This window comes from Chenopodium album, chromosome 4, assembly GCF_948465745.1.
Source record: "Chenopodium album chromosome 4, dcCheAlbu1.1, whole genome shotgun sequence".
NCBI classification, from domain to species: domain Eukaryota; kingdom Viridiplantae; phylum Streptophyta; class Magnoliopsida; order Caryophyllales; family Amaranthaceae; genus Chenopodium; species Chenopodium album.
This window is the reverse complement of record NC_137837.1, coordinates 1789079-1808815: the sequence shown is the minus strand read 5'-3', so window position 1 is coordinate 1808815 and position 19737 is coordinate 1789079. Positions and strand designations below refer to the sequence as shown.

The following is a 19737-nucleotide window of genomic DNA, read 5'->3' as shown; positions in this document are numbered from 1 at the left end:
TTTTCATAAGTTGAAACTTTTGATATAGTATGCGAAGTAATAGTTTCTTTGCTAAAACTTAAAAAAAAAAAATGGTTAGAGTAGAACTTTGAAAGAAGATGATGGATTAGGTATATATACATGAAGATTGTGGAATATGAAATGACATATTAGTTTAAGTTATATTTTAAGTGTAGGAGATGAAAAGACAATTTTGATTATAATTCATATATTTTATGTAATATGTACAAATTATGGTAGAAATGAAACACTTTATTTTCTTTCTTAAATTTTCAAGTTATAGAATGCATAAAGACTTGAACAAAAAAATTAAGGGAGGCGACATATGGAATATGGGATAATGAGTGACTTGTGATGACACGTGTCATGTGAAAAATATGTGGTTTGTGTTTTTAAGTATAGAAGTATAGATATAGATGAGGCGAAAAAAAAAAAAAACATTCATAGACAATAGGACAATATTAAAGGGATGGATGGAGTATACAACTGTACCTGAAAACATTTATTGAAATTGTTATTTTCATTTTTCAGCATCTACATCCAACTGAGTAGAAAGCTGAGGAATCTCTACTTTGTACATTACACACATATGCACAGTTCCAAAGCTGTTTGGCAACATTTCAAAATTAAGGACCATCAAAGCAATACAACTTGACATTTGACAACGTTATTAGTTTTATTATATCTATACATCAGAAATTCCGAAGCCAAAGTTTGTCAGTATTTCATTCAGTAGGTAGCATGTCCATCACCAATGTAACATTTTGTCCATATAATAATAACCACAAACCATATATGAGGTGTAAGACCAAATTAGCATGCATTATACACCATGTTGTTGGCCCCTTAGACGTTGAATTGTGGGTCATGGGCAACCTTCATGGCAAGGGCAAAGTGATGGGCTGTATCGGGTGGGTGGTGCTCGACCCTGGCTCGATCAGGCACTACCCACCGACCTTCACCGTTCCTCACCATTCCCTTGTTGTGATCTTGTCTCCATCTAGGTGGGACTCCATACTCGCTCTTTAGAAAGTCGGAGTCTTTGTTAACAAGGGCAATATCCCTCTTGTTGGCCAGGCTAAATTTCCTTCCCTTTCCACGGTAGCCATCAACAAGGTGCAGGTGCGCCTCAAGGTTGTGGGCGCAACTTAGGTCCGCGGTGGGCTTGAGGAAAGGTGAATGGGCATGGTCTAAGGCGAGCTCGGTCCCAACATGAGCATAGCTCCAAGGGAAATGGACCGTGTCCTCTAAATATTTTTGTAGCTTGTTCTTCTCATTGGCAATGAGGCCAGGCATAGTAGGGACTTTATCATGGACATTGACGACTCTCAATTGTTTAACTTCTAGCTCATCACACCTTTCCTTGAACTTAAGGTTTCCAACTCTAGGGCTTGCAAAGGAATATACCGTGACTGGTATTTTCTTGGTTTTTTTCTTCTCATCTCGAACGATGTTGAGCCTCATCTCGGCTATGTCATATGCACTTAGTAGCGCAAGGGCTCCCCCTAAGCTGTGCCCTGTCACTGTTATGCTGAGCTTCTCACCTTTGAATCGCTCTACAAGCCGCTTTACCTCTGCAAGGACTTGCTCACGAGCTGAAAATGAGCAAAATTTACAATTTTCCTCCTTGGTGGTGTACAGATCATAAAATCCGGATTCAATTTGGACATGTGGGTTATCTCTAAAGTGGGCAGGGCGGAGTATGTTCTTCAGATCATGGATCCACTCTAGGTACGTGACTGTGCCCCGCCACACGATGAGTATGTCTCGGCGCCCAAGCCTCTTGATCTCCTCTTCATCACTGGTGACTGCGACATACCCCATCCAGTTTGCATGGGGGCTCCATATACTCCTGATGCTTGATGATCTTCGGAAAAATTTCTCTAAGTTGATGTTTGAGGTTGCGTAAAGGTATCTGTTTGTTGCAAAAAAGTTTGGAGGTTAGAACTATATGACATCCACAAAATCATTTTATTCATTTATAAACAAGATGAAACAGGAACCAACATATTAATCAATATGCTTAGCTAAAATTAAATCAAGTTGCAACCACTGCACCTTCTACACATAATTATAATTTATTCTTTAGACAACCTACAATAATAATTTCATACAACCTTCCAAAACTCATAACAATTTCATACAACCTTCCAAAACTCATAACAATCATTCAGCCCTATTATAATTTCAATTAATAGACAACCAACATCTTAAGGAAAAAGAGTTTTTAGTATATACTTTCTCCGTTTTCTTTTACTTGCAACACTTTCCTAAAAAGGAAATGTCACAATACTTGCAACACACTATAAAAGGAAAGTTACTTTAGGGAAAAACTATATTATTTTCCTTATTTCAAGCACATGGCCCGCTAAATTACACTCCTAACAACCACTCATCCTATTTTAAAGTTTATTATATCATGAAAACCCCACATTTCTTAATTACCGCGCTAAAGGATGTGTTGCATCTAAAAGAAAACGGAGTAAGTATGTTTTAATGACACTGTAATAATTTGAAAGATTGATGTAGGCAAAGAACTACGCCATATGTATGTGCAAAATATTCTTGAGATGATTTTTAGTTTAAAACAAGTACTAAAATAAAACAATTTTTACCCGTTTATGTCAACAAGTTTCTATTACTACACATACCGGCAGATGTGATAGCCATAATGTGCCATGTCCATCTTCTCAAAGAACTCTGCACGTCCATACTTGCAAGACCCACAATACTTGGAGTGAGGGTCAAAGTCGAAGGAGTCATAGGAAGATTGAGCAAACTCCCCATATCGCAGTATCTCTTGCCGGAGATTGGAGTTCATGGGGTCTAGTAGCCCCTCCCAATCGTTGAGTCCTTGAACTTCCCTCCATATTTCTCGCAAAAGCCTAGGATCTTCCTCTGCTTGAAGGTCTTGCTTCAGCTCGCGAATAAACTCACTCTCTATTTCTTCCTCTACAGACGACGATCCCTGTAACCTTTCGACTAATGCACTTCTTACCATTCTACTAGACTTAGAGGAACGGTGTCCTGGCAAGCGGCATCTTTTAGAAAACAAGGCATGATTTGAGGTTTTGTTTAGGTTCCATGCATGGGAGAATAATTGATTGTGGGAAGGTTGTTCTACTAGCATGCCTTGAACAAGATTAGGAGAGGATATTAGACAAGCCATGAAAGGATAAAATATAGATAAAGAATAGGAAAATATGTGAGTTTACACTAGCTTAAACTAGTGTTTTATAACTGCTAAGAGCTCTAATAATGTTGTACAAATATTACACGGTGTAGCTTAATTGCACCTCTAACGTTAATTTATGAAATTTTGGCCTATTATATAAGATGGAAAGGAAAGACCAAAAGAGTGCCACATGTCAAGAAAAGTGGTCCAACATTGATAGCGACATAATAATATCTCACACTATCATTATTATTAAGGTAAGTATGTGCAGTAAATATTTCTAGACAAAAAAATGTGAAACACGAAATAAGAAATGACAACATATAATTATACGGAGTACAAAATACTGCATAACTTCACAATGAGTTGAAGAAATTTCTTGAAGAAAACTTTAGCATGGTAGGGTTACATAATAAATGATTCAAGTTGATTTTAGTGAGAAATCTTTAAAATCTAGCCACTCAATGAGATAAGGAGATCCCAAAAATATAAAGGAAAAAAATACTACTACCCATAATAGTAATGTCTTATCAAAAGATTTTTCACTATCTTTTTTTTTTTCTCTCCTTTTCTAACAATATGGAGTAGAAATTTATTTACCCATGATGGCATCTGGAATTGTGAAAATGATATCTAATTTGATTAATCACATAGCGATGGTAATTTGGATGATTATTAGGGTAATTCTCTAAAGAAGTGAAATACTACTAAATAGTTCTTCAAGGCACAATAAAATATATAAACATATAGCAAACTTTTGTCTAACTAAAACATCTTAATCTTCAAAGGCAATCACATTTTAGTCAATTCCATTTCCAAGAAGTGTCAAGTTGTAACATTTTTGTTGAATTTCAATATTGTTTTGGAGAGTGGAAAAACTGTCTCATGAATCAGAGATTCAGAGGCATATCATAGCTTACAAGGCTACAATACAAGAAAAATAATTTAAAATGGCGCACATCCTAGTCTTTCAAGTTTGAAACCATTTACAAAGGAAGTGATAACTATGTAGAGTCGATTATGGGTCGGAACACATATAAATAAAACGATCTGGTAGGCTGAGCAGACCAAAGAATAAAAAAAATGGGACAAGTGCTTTTTGGCCATGCTACACAAAAAAGCTCAATTATTCAGCCAAACAACACATTGCCTAGCATATGACGAGTATGCACTAATGCACTATGCACAAAACTTATGAGAAAGGGTTATAACTTATAAGTACTAATCAGTAATCATCTCTATGTAGACAGATAAAATTGCTACTTTTATATATCAAGCCTTACCTACATAAACCAGTCCACTGCTGAATAAGTGAATAATACAGTAGATGTACATAAGGTCCTGCATGGTTCTTAAATTGGCGAAGCTAATTTCTAAAATTATTTTCACCTGATTCTTGCAAAAAGAAAAAAAAAAAAACTGTAATCTATTACTGATTTACTGTACCATAAATCCATGATTATTTCATTTTCCTTTCATTATTTTACCTGCTCAAAATATTACATCACTTAGAAAATGAGTTTTTAGTGGAGTATTAGAAGTAGAAATTTACCTACATGAAAATGTGATCCTCATGTTAAACGTGTCAGTTTATGACTCGGAGTTTGGGGCAGAGATTTTGCTGGTTCAGCCTGGTACTTGGTATTTGGTAATACTGTTTAATTGAGATCCACAAAATTTAATATAACATAAAATCGATCATCTCTTAAAGATTGTCACATATATTATTGTCATGTTGTGGGGTGTCTTCTTTAATTTACCTCATATACTTCGTATTTTTTAGTATGTTTCCTACTAGCTCTCTCTCTCTCTCTCCTTATGTGCACCAAGACCAATCTCAATACAGGATACAACTTTTTTACCCATACCTTATTATGAGGATAGGGAACAATAAAAAAGTAAAGCGTGGTTCGTGCAGGCGGATGCACGATCCACATGGTGCATCTCTTCAAAAAAAAAAAAAAAGCGGATAGAACATTGCATAGAAACATAAAGAACATTTAGTTTAAGTGAAAAGAACATATTATAGAATTGTAAAGAACATTGTATAGAAATGTAAAGAACATTCGGTTAAAGTGCAAAAAACATGTTATAAAATTGTAAAGAACATAACGTGCAGTTAAATAATGTTTTTTATCTTCATGTTCTTTAATTGTCAGAATAATGTACTTTTATTTGTGACATATGTTAATTGTTTATTTTGAAATGTTCTTTGAATTTTGTCTTTAGATTATTATGGTGGTTGAATGAAAATAATGTTCATTACATTATATTATCATTAGAGGTGATAAAAAATTTGGTTCGGGCTGGGCCTTAACAAAATATATCATGTCCAAAAAACCCGGAAAATGTAGAGGGCTTTTTAGGTTTTTTTCGGGCCAAGTTTGGATTTTTAACTAAAAAAACATTTTTAGGCTTGTCTAAACCCACCCTTATTTTTGGGCCGGGTCGAAATTGATCACCTCTTCAGATGTTCTTTAGATGTATATAAAGAAGATGAAGTTGGATGTTTTTTTTACAAAATATTTATATGTTCTTTATAAAACAACTATATGTTCATTACAATACAACTATTTGGTTTGTTCTTTATGAAATAACTATATGTTCTTTACAAAACACATGTATGTTCTTTACTGAACAACGGAATGTTCATTCCGCCTTTTTTAAGAGAAAATGGATGCACGGAGCATCGTGCATCCGCCTCCATAGAAAAAATTGAGGCAAATGAAGTAATGCTTAACAATTACAGTAAAACAAAGCTTATGAATCCATCCGAATTATTGTATTAATAAACACTTGCTACTTTCGTAGCAAATAATTGTCACATATATCATTATAAAATCCTTGAAAAGTTTTCTAAATTTTCAAAAATAACATTTCATCTTTCTTCAAATATAAGTAGTGTTTACACATTTTTAGATAGGCAAATTAAAAAAAAAAAATAAACATGTTTAGATAGGTGAATTAAATACAGAGTAGTTAAGTTAAATTGATTAAAGATGCATCAAAAAAGAAGAAAGTAGAGTTTGATCTGGGTAGTTACAGATGAATACAATTAAAGGTGGAGTAAAATAATGAGGTTTGATTGATAAAAATCATACAGAGTATGTAAAAACTACTGAATAGTCCCAGAAATGATTATTTTAATTCATGACAAACTTTAAGCCAAACAACACTTAGGGGCAAAAGGAGTAACGTATACGATGTTTTTTAAAAAGTCACGTTTTAAATTAAGTGAAATTACAGGAAATCATATTAGCACGTCTACGGAGTAAATTTAAGACCATATCATATTCTAGGTTATGAAGGATAGAATGAAAACGTATGAAAAGTCAAACTGTCACTAATAAGAAGGACGGTCATGTACTCATGTGAACAAGGAAAATGGTCCAATTTCATTTGCTTTTTAGGAGTACCCAAACAACCAAATACAATGAATGCCAACTCTTAAGTTGTCTTCACTTGGTCTGGCCTATATGTGTAAGGTACGTCCATTATTGAAGCTTCAAACAATTCAAGTAAGATGGTACTATGGTAGGAAACTAGGAATTGGTTACAATACCAAAAATGACAACATTCAATTCCTCTTATCTCGACCATGGTAAAATATGAATAAATTTAGACAAACTATACTTCATATATACTCCGTATTTAGTAAGTTATTATCCAACAAATGGGTGGCTATATGTTTTTCATCTTTACCAAGTTTAAAAAGTAAGAATTTTTTATCAGAAACTATCTAATAAAACCTAAAATTCGTGAGAAACTATCTAATAAAAGATAATAATGTTGTAAATACTACCTCTGCTGGACTTCTACCATTGACCCACTTCAAAATACCCTCGAAACCACTACTTTCATCTCCAAAATAGCAAGCCTGCTTGAAATTGCCTCCACCACACTGAATTCACCTCCTACCCCTAAACCAGAACCTCTAACCCCAAAAACCACCATCATGAAGCACAAAACCACCCTCACCAACTCGGAATATCCTCTAACCACCCCGAAAATAACCTTACTACCTTAAAACCAACCCCCACGGTGATTTTGAGGGTGTTTTGAGGTAGGACAACGCTATAAAATTAAATCAACCGTGAAATTTCGGCCAAAGGCAATTTTCTACAAACATTTACCTTTTATTACGTAGTTTTCTTAAACATTTTTTTTATTAGGTAGTTTCTCACAAAATTGAGTTTTTATTAGCTTAGGTAGTTTATGACAAAAAATCTTTAAAGTAACAATCAAAGTTAACATAGACATGTTCGTCGATGTTAACAACACAAAAACGTGTAGAATAATAATTCTTCACATTCAATGTTAGCAAACTGCAAAAAATAATGGACTACCCCTTAGATACAAGGAACTCACTACGATTACATCTCTGTAATATGAAATCTGATGTTATTTGCAAAGAATTACAAATGAAACATAACACTAGTACCATCCAAAATAATTTATATCAACACTAATATTGAAAATTGGAGATTGGGGTTTGTTAGAATATGCCTTGAATCTATTTAATCTATTTTATCCTCAAAATCACTAAAAATCTCTCAAAGCCCGTAAAAGTAAATAGTGAGCCATTATGTGAGTTTTTGCTTGTTCTTTGCATTGAACTTTTAACGTCTATTGTAACAAATTGAAGGTAGTAACACGAAAGCAAAAGTTTACTAACATCTTGTTTAGTAATTGATAAAAATGACACTAATGGGAATCAATTCGAGTGTAACTTTGCAAGAAAAGTAACATAAATATATTCATGGTAATATCATCTCATCCTCAAACTTATATCCCACCTCATAACACTTCTCAAGTAATAATGGACAAAAATGAATAAAATGAGATGCTTGAGATGAATTAGCATTATCATGGACATTAACATATGACTCCTCTTGCATAACAACACACTCATTCTCATTACCTTCATCTATTACCTCTCAAAAGGGTTGTAAATGAATATTGCACCTAATTTGAGATGTACATGAAAAAAGGAATTAAATGTCATCATCTTGGAAGAAGTATATTTTAGCGCATAAGCATGATGGTGAGACATTATGGTTTAATGAGGAAGAAAGCACCAGGGTTGTTAAAAGATTCAAAAGGTAAATTAATTCCCAAAGATATTTATTAGTATTAATGTACAGCAGGAAGGATGTGGACAGTAGCACGTAAGAGATAAGGGTGGAAAACAAAAGGTTTTCTAATGAATGAATTATGTTTAAACACATCATGCAGATAGATAGATACCATAATACAGATGCATACAAACAGCAAAAACAATCTATTACTTTGTATGGCATGAACACATCTCTTCCCCTTTAAGAATATGCATTAGAACATTTTGTTTAAATGCCTATTTTAGAGATATTTGTGTTAACGTCACTATGTGTGATTCATATCAGGTTTTTAGAGTGACGTACATGCCCCAATCTACTTAATGTACTGGACTCATCTGGGGCTCATATTGTTGAGTGAAATATTTTAGAAGTTATTTTATGATGAGTCGATGACTAATGTAAGGAATATGTTGCCCTTAAAATAGGGGGAAAAAGTTATCTAGAGTTTCTGGAACTAATGGTAATTTAATGTGAAAACCATCTTATATGAGATGGCCTCCAAATTTTTTTGAATGTGAAGAAATAAACTGAATCTTCTTGCAAATCGTTTATTTTGACTTCCAAGAATATATTATGGTGGTTCAAAACATTCGCATTGCACAAGTTTAGCACGTAATAATCAAGCCTTTGCATCTTGATCACATGTTTTCATTTAATGATTCTTTGAAATCTTGGATTTATTCTTGATTACAGCATGTTTTGTTACTGACCCAAACAACGATTTCCAATCTACTTCAACAATGGTCCAAAATCTCAACAAAAATTTACAAAATGCTACCATCTGTACCAAAAAAGAGACGTGCTAATTCTAAGTAAATCAAACTTCACATGCTAAATTTTTTTGAGCATACAAGTCAGATTTTACTAGGACTTCATATGGTACAGTGCTCAGATTTGGAAAATCCATAATTCACGCGTAATGAAGAGGCCTCTCACCAAGTTACAATCTAGTTGGCCCCAGCAATTACCTTTACATGAAGTCCTTATTGCATTTCATGATCATCCATCCAAAGATTCCAAACAGCCAACAGAGTTTAAAATGGGAATGTAACTCTAGCTGTTGCCTATTGGTAGTTATTAGGGAAAGAAAGTGAAATCAAAAAGGATTGACGTTACAGATAACTCTTTTGCAAATGCTAACTTGCTTGGTAAAATCTAAGTGGTTTTTAGGGTTTATAGTCAAATCTCGTTTGTATTACTGGTATTACCAATTTATATCCCACATAAACATAAAAGAGTAGTGGTGTATTTTCACACAAATGGAATGACTGCACACCTAGCTTTTGGACTCTAGATATTTACAAAAGTTTTTGCTTTAGTTAAAGATATTAAGGCCTTTACTCTCCTTTTTTTTTATGCAACGCATGTCTCTATGGTCAATCCTGACCTCAAAAACTAGCACAATGACCTTCAAGGAACACCGGAAGGGGGTAAACAATCAATAAAAAAAAAAAATTATTTAATTTTTATTTTAAATAAATAAAAAATAAAAAAACTCAAATCTTTGCATTTAAATCATGCTTAAAGAGAAAATTCCCAATTTAATAGTTTGACCTAAATTTATCAATGAACACCATAAACATCACTAAATCTCTATCTATACTTTGATAACACTAAAGAAAATCAACCAATCTCATGATCGCTAAAACCATACACATAGGTGCAAATGCTTCCATCCGGACCACCTATATTCCATCAACAATTGTATGTCTACCATGTTGCACTGTCATCATTAATTGTAGCACTACAAAATTCTTCCACTAACCTTCAGTTTGGCTATACTAGCTAATAAAATTCGTATGTATTCTCAATTACTACACTTTACATTGCAATACTTTAATTATTCTACCTAATGTTTTCTCATCTTTCTCTTTTCACTATGTAAATACCCTACCATAATGCAACAACAAAGCCATAGTCCTAAAAGTTTGAGATTAGCTAACAATAATCCCCACACGAAACCACTCACAAATAGTTTAAAACAATTTCCAAGTTATGAGTAAGTTTTTGATGTGTTCATAACTTGAAAAGGTTTTGCCGTTCTAATGTCAGCGCAGGACAATGATGTTATGATGATCTCAAGCTTACCCTACTATCATGTGAGTGCATTTTAGTTTTATTCTGTAAAAGTCAAAATTTGCCTGTAAGCTTTAAAAAGAAAACAAGTGGAGCGTACCTTTTTTAAAAAGAGAAGCTTTCAAGCCATGCTTCCCTGATGTTGTATGATCAGCAGATTCAGCACATCATTGCCTGATATCCATTCAAATTTCATTATCACAATATGTATTACATCAAAACAAATTGCACTTCTTTTTTAATAAAAAATTATAAGTGAAACTAGTGCCATGATTGCATTAACATATTACTCTTAGCTTAATATTCCACCAACCCCTGAATGGCTGATTGTAAGCTAAGGTTGTTGAGCATTAAAAAAGATGGAACAAACGATTTATTCTTCAGTTCTTTTTTGAAATCATTAATTCCTAATAACGTAATTCAACCTTTTGGTGTCCCTATCAAAGTTTCAAGCTCAACTTAACACAATTACTAAATCAAAATAACACTGCAACACACTAAACATAGATTATGCTAAAACTGAAAGGGTAGTAGGGTATCATTGGATACCTAGTTGAGCCATCCTTGAGAAAGAAATCATGGACAAAGTACAGAAATGTGGATACTTGTTACATGGAGTATGGACACAACCACTTGAGTACGAGTAGCGTCGTCTAAACTATCCAAGACTAGAGCTTAAATTTTAGATATGGAAACTATGAATTGGACATAAATGTGTGCAAGAACACTGATGTGATGAACTGTATTGTTGATTAAGAAAACTTTTGCTCTTACTCAGATTAAGTGATGAGGGTATATTAAAGAGCTCATGTCATATAATGAATCACTAATTTTGGACAGTGTTGCGATTGACAAGTTGATTCGAGTAACTAATTTTGGACAGGGGCCGGGTGCATTAAGGATTGCGGAATTGAACCAAGGCCACTCCTCTAAAACAAAAGAAGTAATGTATAACTTAATCAGTCGTTTCACTAAATGTACATATTTGTTTTGTAACTTTTGTATGTGCTTTTGAATTTAAAATTCAGAGTAAAAGACCACCAATCAGCAAAGACATTCAACACAAACGGACAATCCTAATTCCCCAATGCCAAAAACCTACAATACATTTTGGTATCTAGATCCAAACCAAATATGAAGCTCAAGCACCAATATTGAAGAACACTACTACCACAGTACAAATGCTTACCTGAAATTAGCAGCATTTAAGCCTTTAATCCGCACTAAGCTTGTGCTTGCTGATCCTTGTCCTAGAATAATTGAATGCACGTAACAAACATTATATTCCTTTAACAAACATCGTGAGCAAAAAGGTTACACATTAGGATCGCATGTGTACATATTGTTTGAAATTGATATAGATACAAGTATACATATGATAGGGACATTTTTTTTAAAAAAATTGCTCTCATCGTCTCAAATTACTTGCCTCATTTTCTATATTTGAATGTTTCAATTACTTGTTTCATTCCTTCTATAGTAAACTTTAAATACGTGCAACGTGCACGAGATATATATGTCGTATTGGACAAGAAAACACACCACCTTAAAAAAATGTTTTACCTAGGCTATATATCATCAAATAGCATAAAATGAGGGTAATAAAAACACAAATTCAATAGTACTCCGTTTGATACTGTTGGCAATTCATTAATTTTGAGAAACATCAATTACACCAAATTGATCTAAATAAAAACACAAATTCAATAGTACTCCATTTGATACTGTTAGCAATTCATTAATTTTGAGAAACATCAATTACACCAAATTGATCTAAATAATCGTCAAAAAAAAAAAAAAAAAAAATGATCTAAATAAAAACACAAAGGCCCTGTTTGGGAGAAAGCTGAAAGCTGAAGCTGATTGAGTTAGCTGATTTTGACTAGCTGATTTTATTAACTGATTTGACTAACTTATTGTATTAACTGATTATATAAAAGTATTTGGTAAATAGCTGATAGCTTAAAGGTGATTGAGTATGTGAAATGACCAATAAGCTAATTGTGGGGTAGGTAGTTTAGATAGGATTTTAAATTAAATGAGGTTATAAGTGTAATTTCACAATAATTAATGAATAAGCTAATTGAAAAAGCTCCTAAAATGAGCTTTTTCAAAAAGAGCTTATTTAGTGGAATAAGCTCTTTCAATAAGCTTAGTACCAAACACTTGTATTAGCTTGTTTGACTAGTCAATCAGCTAAAGTTAGTCAAATAAGCTAATATACCCCCAATAAGCTAACTACCAAACAGGGCCAAATTCAATAGTACTCCATTTGATACTGTCAGCAATTCATGAATTTTGAGAAACATCACTTACACCAAATTGATCTAAATAAAAAAACAAATTCAATTGTATTCCGTATGATTTTGTTAGCAATTCATGAATTTTGAGAAACATCAATTACACCAAATTGATCTAAGAATTTTTTTTTTAACAACTCCGAAGTAACATTACATTGCTCCCGCACTATCATAGTTAAGCAAAATTAAACAATTCACCATTGTAGAGCCAATTCAAATTACAGCAAATTTCAAAATCAGTCACAATTGAAGATTTGATTGAAAAAACCCTAACAATGTTGGCGCCAAATTTCAGGTGATAATCAGTGAATCGAAGTAAACATTACAGACGACATTAATATTCATTGATTTACTAAATAAATAAGCTAAATCAGACGAATTTAACATTGCAATAAAAAATCGAAGGAATAAAAAAAAAAATCATCAATTGGAGATGAATTACCTCAATTGCCGGCGTAACAGTTGCTGTTGCGACTCTTGCGAATTGCGAGAGCGGCTCTCTCTCTCTGTCTCTCATATTTTGAGCAATTGAGTATCGCGCGAAGTCATGAATCTTATACGGAGTGGGACCGTAGCGGGAGTACTAGGTAATCATAGTATCCGGAGTTTTGGACTACCGTATTAAGGACATATTCTCTACAACTTATAGCTAAGCTAATTTCTAATTCTTATAAACAGTTCCAGTTTAGTTTAACTTAATTCAGTAAATTACAATAGGCCCTAAGTAGAGTTGATCATCAATGGTCCGATTAATTTTGATTGGGATTAGGCAATAGGCATAATGTTAATGCTTGCAAAGTTGCGTATGCAGATTTATTGAGATCCTAGACATGCTCAACTTGTGCTAATTAAATTAAGTAAATTGTCTATCTCATTTAAATCCTACCTCGTGATTAATTCTATAGATCAATTTGATTATTTGGATGTAGAGGTAGCATATTCAACATTGTTCACGCTTATCACTTTGTCAATTACTCAGTTTGTCAAGCTTTGATACATACGTAGTACTTCATTTTGAATGCTTAGATTCATACACTTCATAGTTCATATGGTATTATGATCTATTTTAAAAACATTTGTTGGACATTCTCAAAGTCTCTCTTTTAAAATTAATTTTCTTTACTTGATTTTTACAAATCTGAAATGATTTTGATTTACTAATCAAAACTACTTTTTACTTACATCTTATTGTTTACTTTTTAAAAGTTGTGAAATTTGTTATTCCTTAATTTTGTTTTTTAGTTTTTTTTTTCCACACTATAACCTCATTTTGAAAAGACGGACTGTATATTAGGCCTAATTATGCATGTTTAAACTATTCCTTATCCAAATGATCTAGCAAAAAGTCCCATATATATATAATTAGCATACTTTCAATTATCAGCTTAACCAAGGATCATATGAATCAACAATGATCATTTTGAAACGTTTATAGAGTGATCATCTAACGCAAACTAATTGATGACTAAGTTACAATTTCAATTTAACCAAACAAAATAACAAACACTGAAATTGCTAAAACCAAAAGAGGCATGACATTCATGCTTCCTGCATACATGGTTTGACCAACCGCGTAGTTTTCTTGAGGAGGAGGAGCAGGAGCAGGAGGAGGAGGCAAGTTCTTGACGTCGATTGCGAGTTTCATGCCACCCCAACAGTACCCTTTGCTGGTAATGAAATAATATGGTCTAGCCTCTGTGAGCTGGAAAACATCTCTACCACCTTTGGTTATATTTGCAATAAAATTCTCAGAATTACAATGCTCATAACTTGTTTGGTTCACCTCTAGTACATCAAAATAGTTCTTGTCAAACCTGAATACTGATCACAGAAAAAAGGGGGGAAAAAACCCCAAAAATGTTTAGTAGATTGCAAAAAAATAAATTAAAAAAAAAAAACTTAAAAGTGTAAATGTGTAATATTTTAGACTTTTAGTTTTGCACGAAACACAACCATACTCCACAGTTCATGACCTTTGACAATATAAAATGTTACACTCAATAAAATTATCGTGCCTAAAGCCTACATTGGGCAAAAGGTCATTATTGTTGATTGTATATACCATATGTGATGGTTCAACTTTTCAATGAGCTAGCTTTTTTTTCCGCCTCATTTCCTATAGTGAGCATTTTAAACCAACAAACATTATTAGTCATTAATGACTCAAGCTAAGATGCAAAGAATTTGATACATCAATTCTCTACCTCTAACTTTTACTCCTATAATAATTTGAGTAATTAATTCTCTACCTCTAATAGTTTGAGTCATTAAGGTATCTAATAACATGAATTTCCATTAAATTTACAATTTTAATGAAAACTCAAAATGGTCAACTAGATTGAAAGAAAGTTTTCCCAGTAAAAGCCGTGTCACAATTCACGCACAAAAAAATATACAAAATAATAGTATATAAATTAGGTTTTTTTTTTTTTTTTTTTTATAATCATAGCGCTCCATATCAATTATGATTGCAAGTACATTTTTATACTCGTATAATCAAAATAATGCTAATGTATTTTAAGATTTTACATTTTATACATATTCATAAACTTAAATAATACTCCGTAATAGTTATGTAGTATTTAATGTTTGCAACCGGGTTTGATTTAATTTTTTTAAAAAATAGCATCTAAACCATTAACCTCAGTTTGATAAAAATTTCAAATCGCAATTATAGGTGCACTTTAAAGCATCAATATTCAAAACAAATACATAAAATTGAAGAAAGCAAAACTCGTAAAAGACCAAGATAAATTAATATAGAGAGAAAGAATTACATAGCCATTCTCCAATGTAAAAGGTTTGTTGAGAGACCCAATACGTGTAGTTGATGCCTTGATTCCATCCTGCGTTTCCTCCGACAGTCACTAGCTCTCCGTTTACACCACCAAACATTAGCGTTACCAACACCACCACCCACATTATCACCAACTTCTCCCCTGAAAATATCATGATTTTTAATTAAACTCTAATATTTTTTTTATTTGGGTGCAATAATATGTTAAGACGTTAAGTTATAAATGAATGATATGAATCAAGATTGATATGTTACTACTTATGATAGTGATTTGTTTCCTTAGTTGAGTGTAAAATCGTAATGCACTATCAAATAAGATTTACACGATTTCTTGCCATTTGTGAGATATCACATATTCACATTGTATAATTACTTACCTTTTTGTGCATGATTCATCTCCTTTTAGAATTTCTCATTTATGACAGCTATGAAATGGGATGTCTTAAAAGCTGGGCTTGGGCTTGGGCTTGAGCTTTGCAGTGTAATTTTACGCGTTGCGTGTTTTGTGCTTAAATGAGTTATGCATGTGACAAATCACTATCTTTATAAAACGGTTTAAAATAACTCTTATGAATAGCGTTTGAACAATTATAACTTGTAAAATGTTTATTTACATATTTTCCATATTTGATGTAAATTATTTTTTTGTTATAACTTTTAAGAATTGTGTAAAAATATTTATACCGGTAGAAATATTTGTTTACATGTTTTACCACAACTAAATTTGTGATGTAATATAAGGTCAAATTGAAAGACTTTTCAGACATAAATACCTATAACGCGCACCCTAATTAAGAAAAAGTTGTGTTGTACCAAGCTCGCGTCGATTTTTTTTATAATAGACTATCTCATGCCTTTGTTGGGCCTTGTGATTCTACCAGTTTTGGGCCTTGGATTTCCACCATGGACTGGACTAGGCGTTCTTAGTAAAAAAAAATTCCTCTTTAATCAGTGAAGTATCATGTATTTTGTTCTTTAAAAATATTAAAATCCTGTTTAGAATTTGTGCACCAACTCACACTTACTACAACTCTCATAAGTCAAAAATTGCACCCTGTCTAAGAAAAGTCATACATGTCACCTAAATATACGTCATTTGTTTATATTAGCCTTGAATTTCTTGCTTATATAACATTAATTGAACTCCTAATACTGCAGCAAGCTAGAAGAGAAAAATGAGTAGAGAAGGTAAGGTAGTCTGTGTCACCGGAGCGTCCGGTTACATTGCTTCATGGCTAGTGAAGCTCCTCCTTCAACGTGGTTACACCGTCAAAGCCACAGTTCGCGATCCTAGTATGTTTCCTTCTCCTCCCTTTTCTTTCTTTCATTATATCCTAAATTTTATTAAATTTTCCCACAATGTGCAAATTCTCATAAAGAACGATCTAACATATTAGCCTTGTTTGGCAATTGGCTGTTGGCTGCCGACAGTTTAATTTGTCTGGTTTGACTGGCTGTTAGCATTGACTGTTTGTAACAAATTGTGTATTACTGTAGATGATCCTAAGAAAGTAGAACATTTGCGTTCTCTAGACGGAGCAAAGGAACGACTTTACTTATTTCCAGCAAATCTGTTGGAGGAGGGCTCTTTTGATGCTGCTGTCGAAGGTTGTGAAGGTGTTTTTCACACTGCATCACCCTTAACCTACGATTTTAAAGATCCACAGGTATCAAGTTATATATCTTTCGCTTTATATTACCTTCTCAAGATCCTAAAACAGTCCATTAATCGTCGATTAGGCTATATATATATGGAGAAAGCAACATGAATTAACGGCTTGATGGTAGCTGAATTGTGTAGTAAACTGTGTGTAGTATATGATTAAGCCTGATTTTAACAGGAGAAGATTCTATTGTTTCTTTCATTCTTTTATAAATTATCTTCCTTATTTTTCGGGTTATATCAGGCTGAGTTGCTTGATCCTGCAGTGAAGGGAACACTTAATGTTCTTAACTCGTGTGCAAAATTTCCATCAATAAAGAGAGTAATTCTGACATCTTCAATAGCAGCAGTTGTATACAATGGCAAACCTTTAAGTCCTGAGGTGGTGGTTGACGAAAGCTGGTTTTCTGATCCCGATTTCTGTAGGAAATCAAAGGTGCTTATCATAATATCATCTACTTTGTACTTAATATTACTGATCTTTTAAAAAACAGATCCTTAACTAGTCCGGTTGAAGCTTGATCAAACTGCGAGTATACATGTGACAGAGTGCTCTGGTTATTCTGCAGGAGTGGTATGCTCTCTCAAAAGTATTGGCTGAAGATACTGCTTGGAAGTTTGCGAAAGACAAGGGTATTGACATGGTTACGATAAATCCATCAGTTGTTATCGGACCATTATTACAGCCAACGCTTAACACAAGTTCTGCTGCATTTGCACAACTATTCAGTGGTAAGCATTGTGTTTAAGTCTCCCAAAGTAACCTCACTTGTTTAAATCTCCCCGATTTCATCAGGAAATTGCCCCGGTATTGGACTGATAAGTCTGTCTGATGCTTGGAGAATCATGTTGTTATTACTGACAAATGACTGATATAATTAGTTGATTACTAATTCTGCGATTTCTGCAGGATCAGAAACTTATCCTAACATAACATTCAGTTGGGTTCATGTCAAAGATGTAGCCAATGCTCATATCCTGGCACTCGAGGTACCTTCTGCTAATGGAAGATATAACTTAGCTGAAACTGTCTCCCATTTCTCAGAAACAGTGATGATACTAAGAGAGCTTTACCCTGACGCCGTACTCCCTGAAAAGTAAGCTGTTTCCTTCTTCTGTCAGGTGTCCTATATTCTGCTTGTTCCTGATACTTATCTGAGGGACCAAATTTGTACAGGTGTGCAGATGATGGTCCTTTGGAGCCGGCATTTCAGGTTTCGCAGGAGAAAGCTCGCAGTTTGGGTGTCGACTATATCCCATTTAAAACAAGTCTCAAGGAGACTGTTGAAAGCCTCAAAGAGAAGGGGTTTATCAGCTTCTGAAATTCATTTGAAGATGTTAAGCTAGTATATGAAAGTGCTCGAGTTTATGTTGAACTAATGTAATTTATGAGTGATTGTATCTGTATGCTGCATTGGTGAGTGCTAGTTTGGATATTGCTGCGCATCAAAGGCATAATAGGAGTGTTAGTTTGGACATTGAGCTGAGATTATCATAGATCAAGTGCTTATTATTGCTGAGTTTTGATGTTATTAATGGATCAACTAGACTTAATAAAAATTTAAACCACTAGTGTGATAGTGTCACATTCTCACACATACATAGTATAAAGTACTATCACTTTTAATCTTTATTTATTTATTTATTTTTATTACATACATATTTGATCAAACAATTGATAAGAATCGTACAAATAAACTCGAGGGGCAACTTGAGGCGGAGATTCCCTATAACCTCTTCAAAAAACCTTTCTCGCTGATCCGAACTGAATTGACTCGTGAGAGATTCCTGATTGATAAGTCGCTTTCTCTTTTATCTTGATAGGTCTCTTTCTCCTTGTCTACAAATAAATCAATACATATTGAATTTTTAATTTTTCCAAACTCATAATATTGCCTAATCCCCGCATAATTATTTATTTCCTTAAAAAATTTGCTACTAATGTCCTTTGCATCTAACAATTACCAGTGGCGATTCCAGGAATTTGTCATTATGGGTTCAGACTCTCGAAGTTCTCGAACATACCATTTTTTTTTTTTTGGACGAGAAATATAGTTTAGTTAACTGATGTTTATCAAAAAATATAATATACTACTTTCGTTCTGTTAATATTGCAACAATGGACTTTTTGTACTATTCACCACTCTTGTTTGACCATATAATATGATTTATACGTTAAGCAAAATATAGTCATGTGGAATCTTGTTAGATTCGTCTCATCAAATACTTTCGCAATATCAACTTTTTATAATTTTTACTCTTACACAATTATAGATATTTAACATATAAAATGTGCATAGGGATGCGTAATTTCCTTCTTGTTGCAATATTAATAGAATGGAGAAAGTAAAATATTTCAAAATTGCAAAAAATATGAAACAGAGATAATACAAAATAAAAGTATGATGGTGTAAAATAATACATGTATATATTCTTTGATTTTAATGAAAAGGAAAAAAGTAATACTAAGTACGGAGTATACAATAGTAAAATAAAAGTGAATATAATATAATACTTTTTTTAAAGGAAAAAAAATATAAAATAATACTTGTATTAACTAAAATTATGATGGTGTAAAGTTGTAAACAGTAAAATACTAGTACGTGAAA

At 33.1% G+C, this 19737-nt stretch overlaps 2 protein-coding genes and 1 long non-coding RNA gene across 3 annotated transcripts; 1 reads left to right on the top strand and 2 right to left on the bottom strand.

Annotated features, from left to right (window-relative positions):
• Positions 1 to 479: 479 nt before the first annotated feature.
• On the bottom strand, positions 480 to 3303 carry LOC145628459 (phospholipase A1-Igamma3, chloroplastic-like). Its single transcript, XM_081680756.1, has 2 exons — positions 2652 to 3303; positions 480 to 1915 (listed from the first exon to the last, which is right to left on the bottom strand). The coding sequence occupies exons 1-2, from the start codon at positions 3167 to 3169 to the stop codon at positions 847 to 849; spliced, it is 1587 nt and encodes a 528-aa protein (XP_081536882.1). The 5' UTR covers positions 3170 to 3303; the 3' UTR covers positions 480 to 846.
• A 7158-nt stretch (positions 3304 to 10461) lies between these two features.
• LOC145626271 (uncharacterized) lies at positions 10462 to 13186 on the bottom strand. Its single transcript, XR_014110983.1, has 3 exons — positions 13111 to 13186; positions 11558 to 11618; positions 10462 to 10542 (listed from the first exon to the last, which is right to left on the bottom strand). It is a non-coding gene; the product is annotated as an uncharacterized LOC145626271 (long non-coding RNA).
• Positions 13187 to 16515: 3329 nt separating this feature from the next.
• LOC145626270 (phenylacetaldehyde reductase-like) lies at positions 16516 to 18648 on the top strand. The gene is made up of 6 exons (XM_081678702.1): positions 16516 to 16758; positions 16963 to 17132; positions 17373 to 17564; positions 17698 to 17860; positions 18039 to 18225; positions 18306 to 18648. Exons 1-6 carry the CDS (start codon positions 16641 to 16643, stop codon positions 18448 to 18450), a joined length of 975 nt encoding a protein of 324 aa, XP_081534828.1. The 5' UTR covers positions 16516 to 16640; the 3' UTR covers positions 18451 to 18648.
• Positions 18649 to 19737: the final 1089 nt, after the last annotated feature.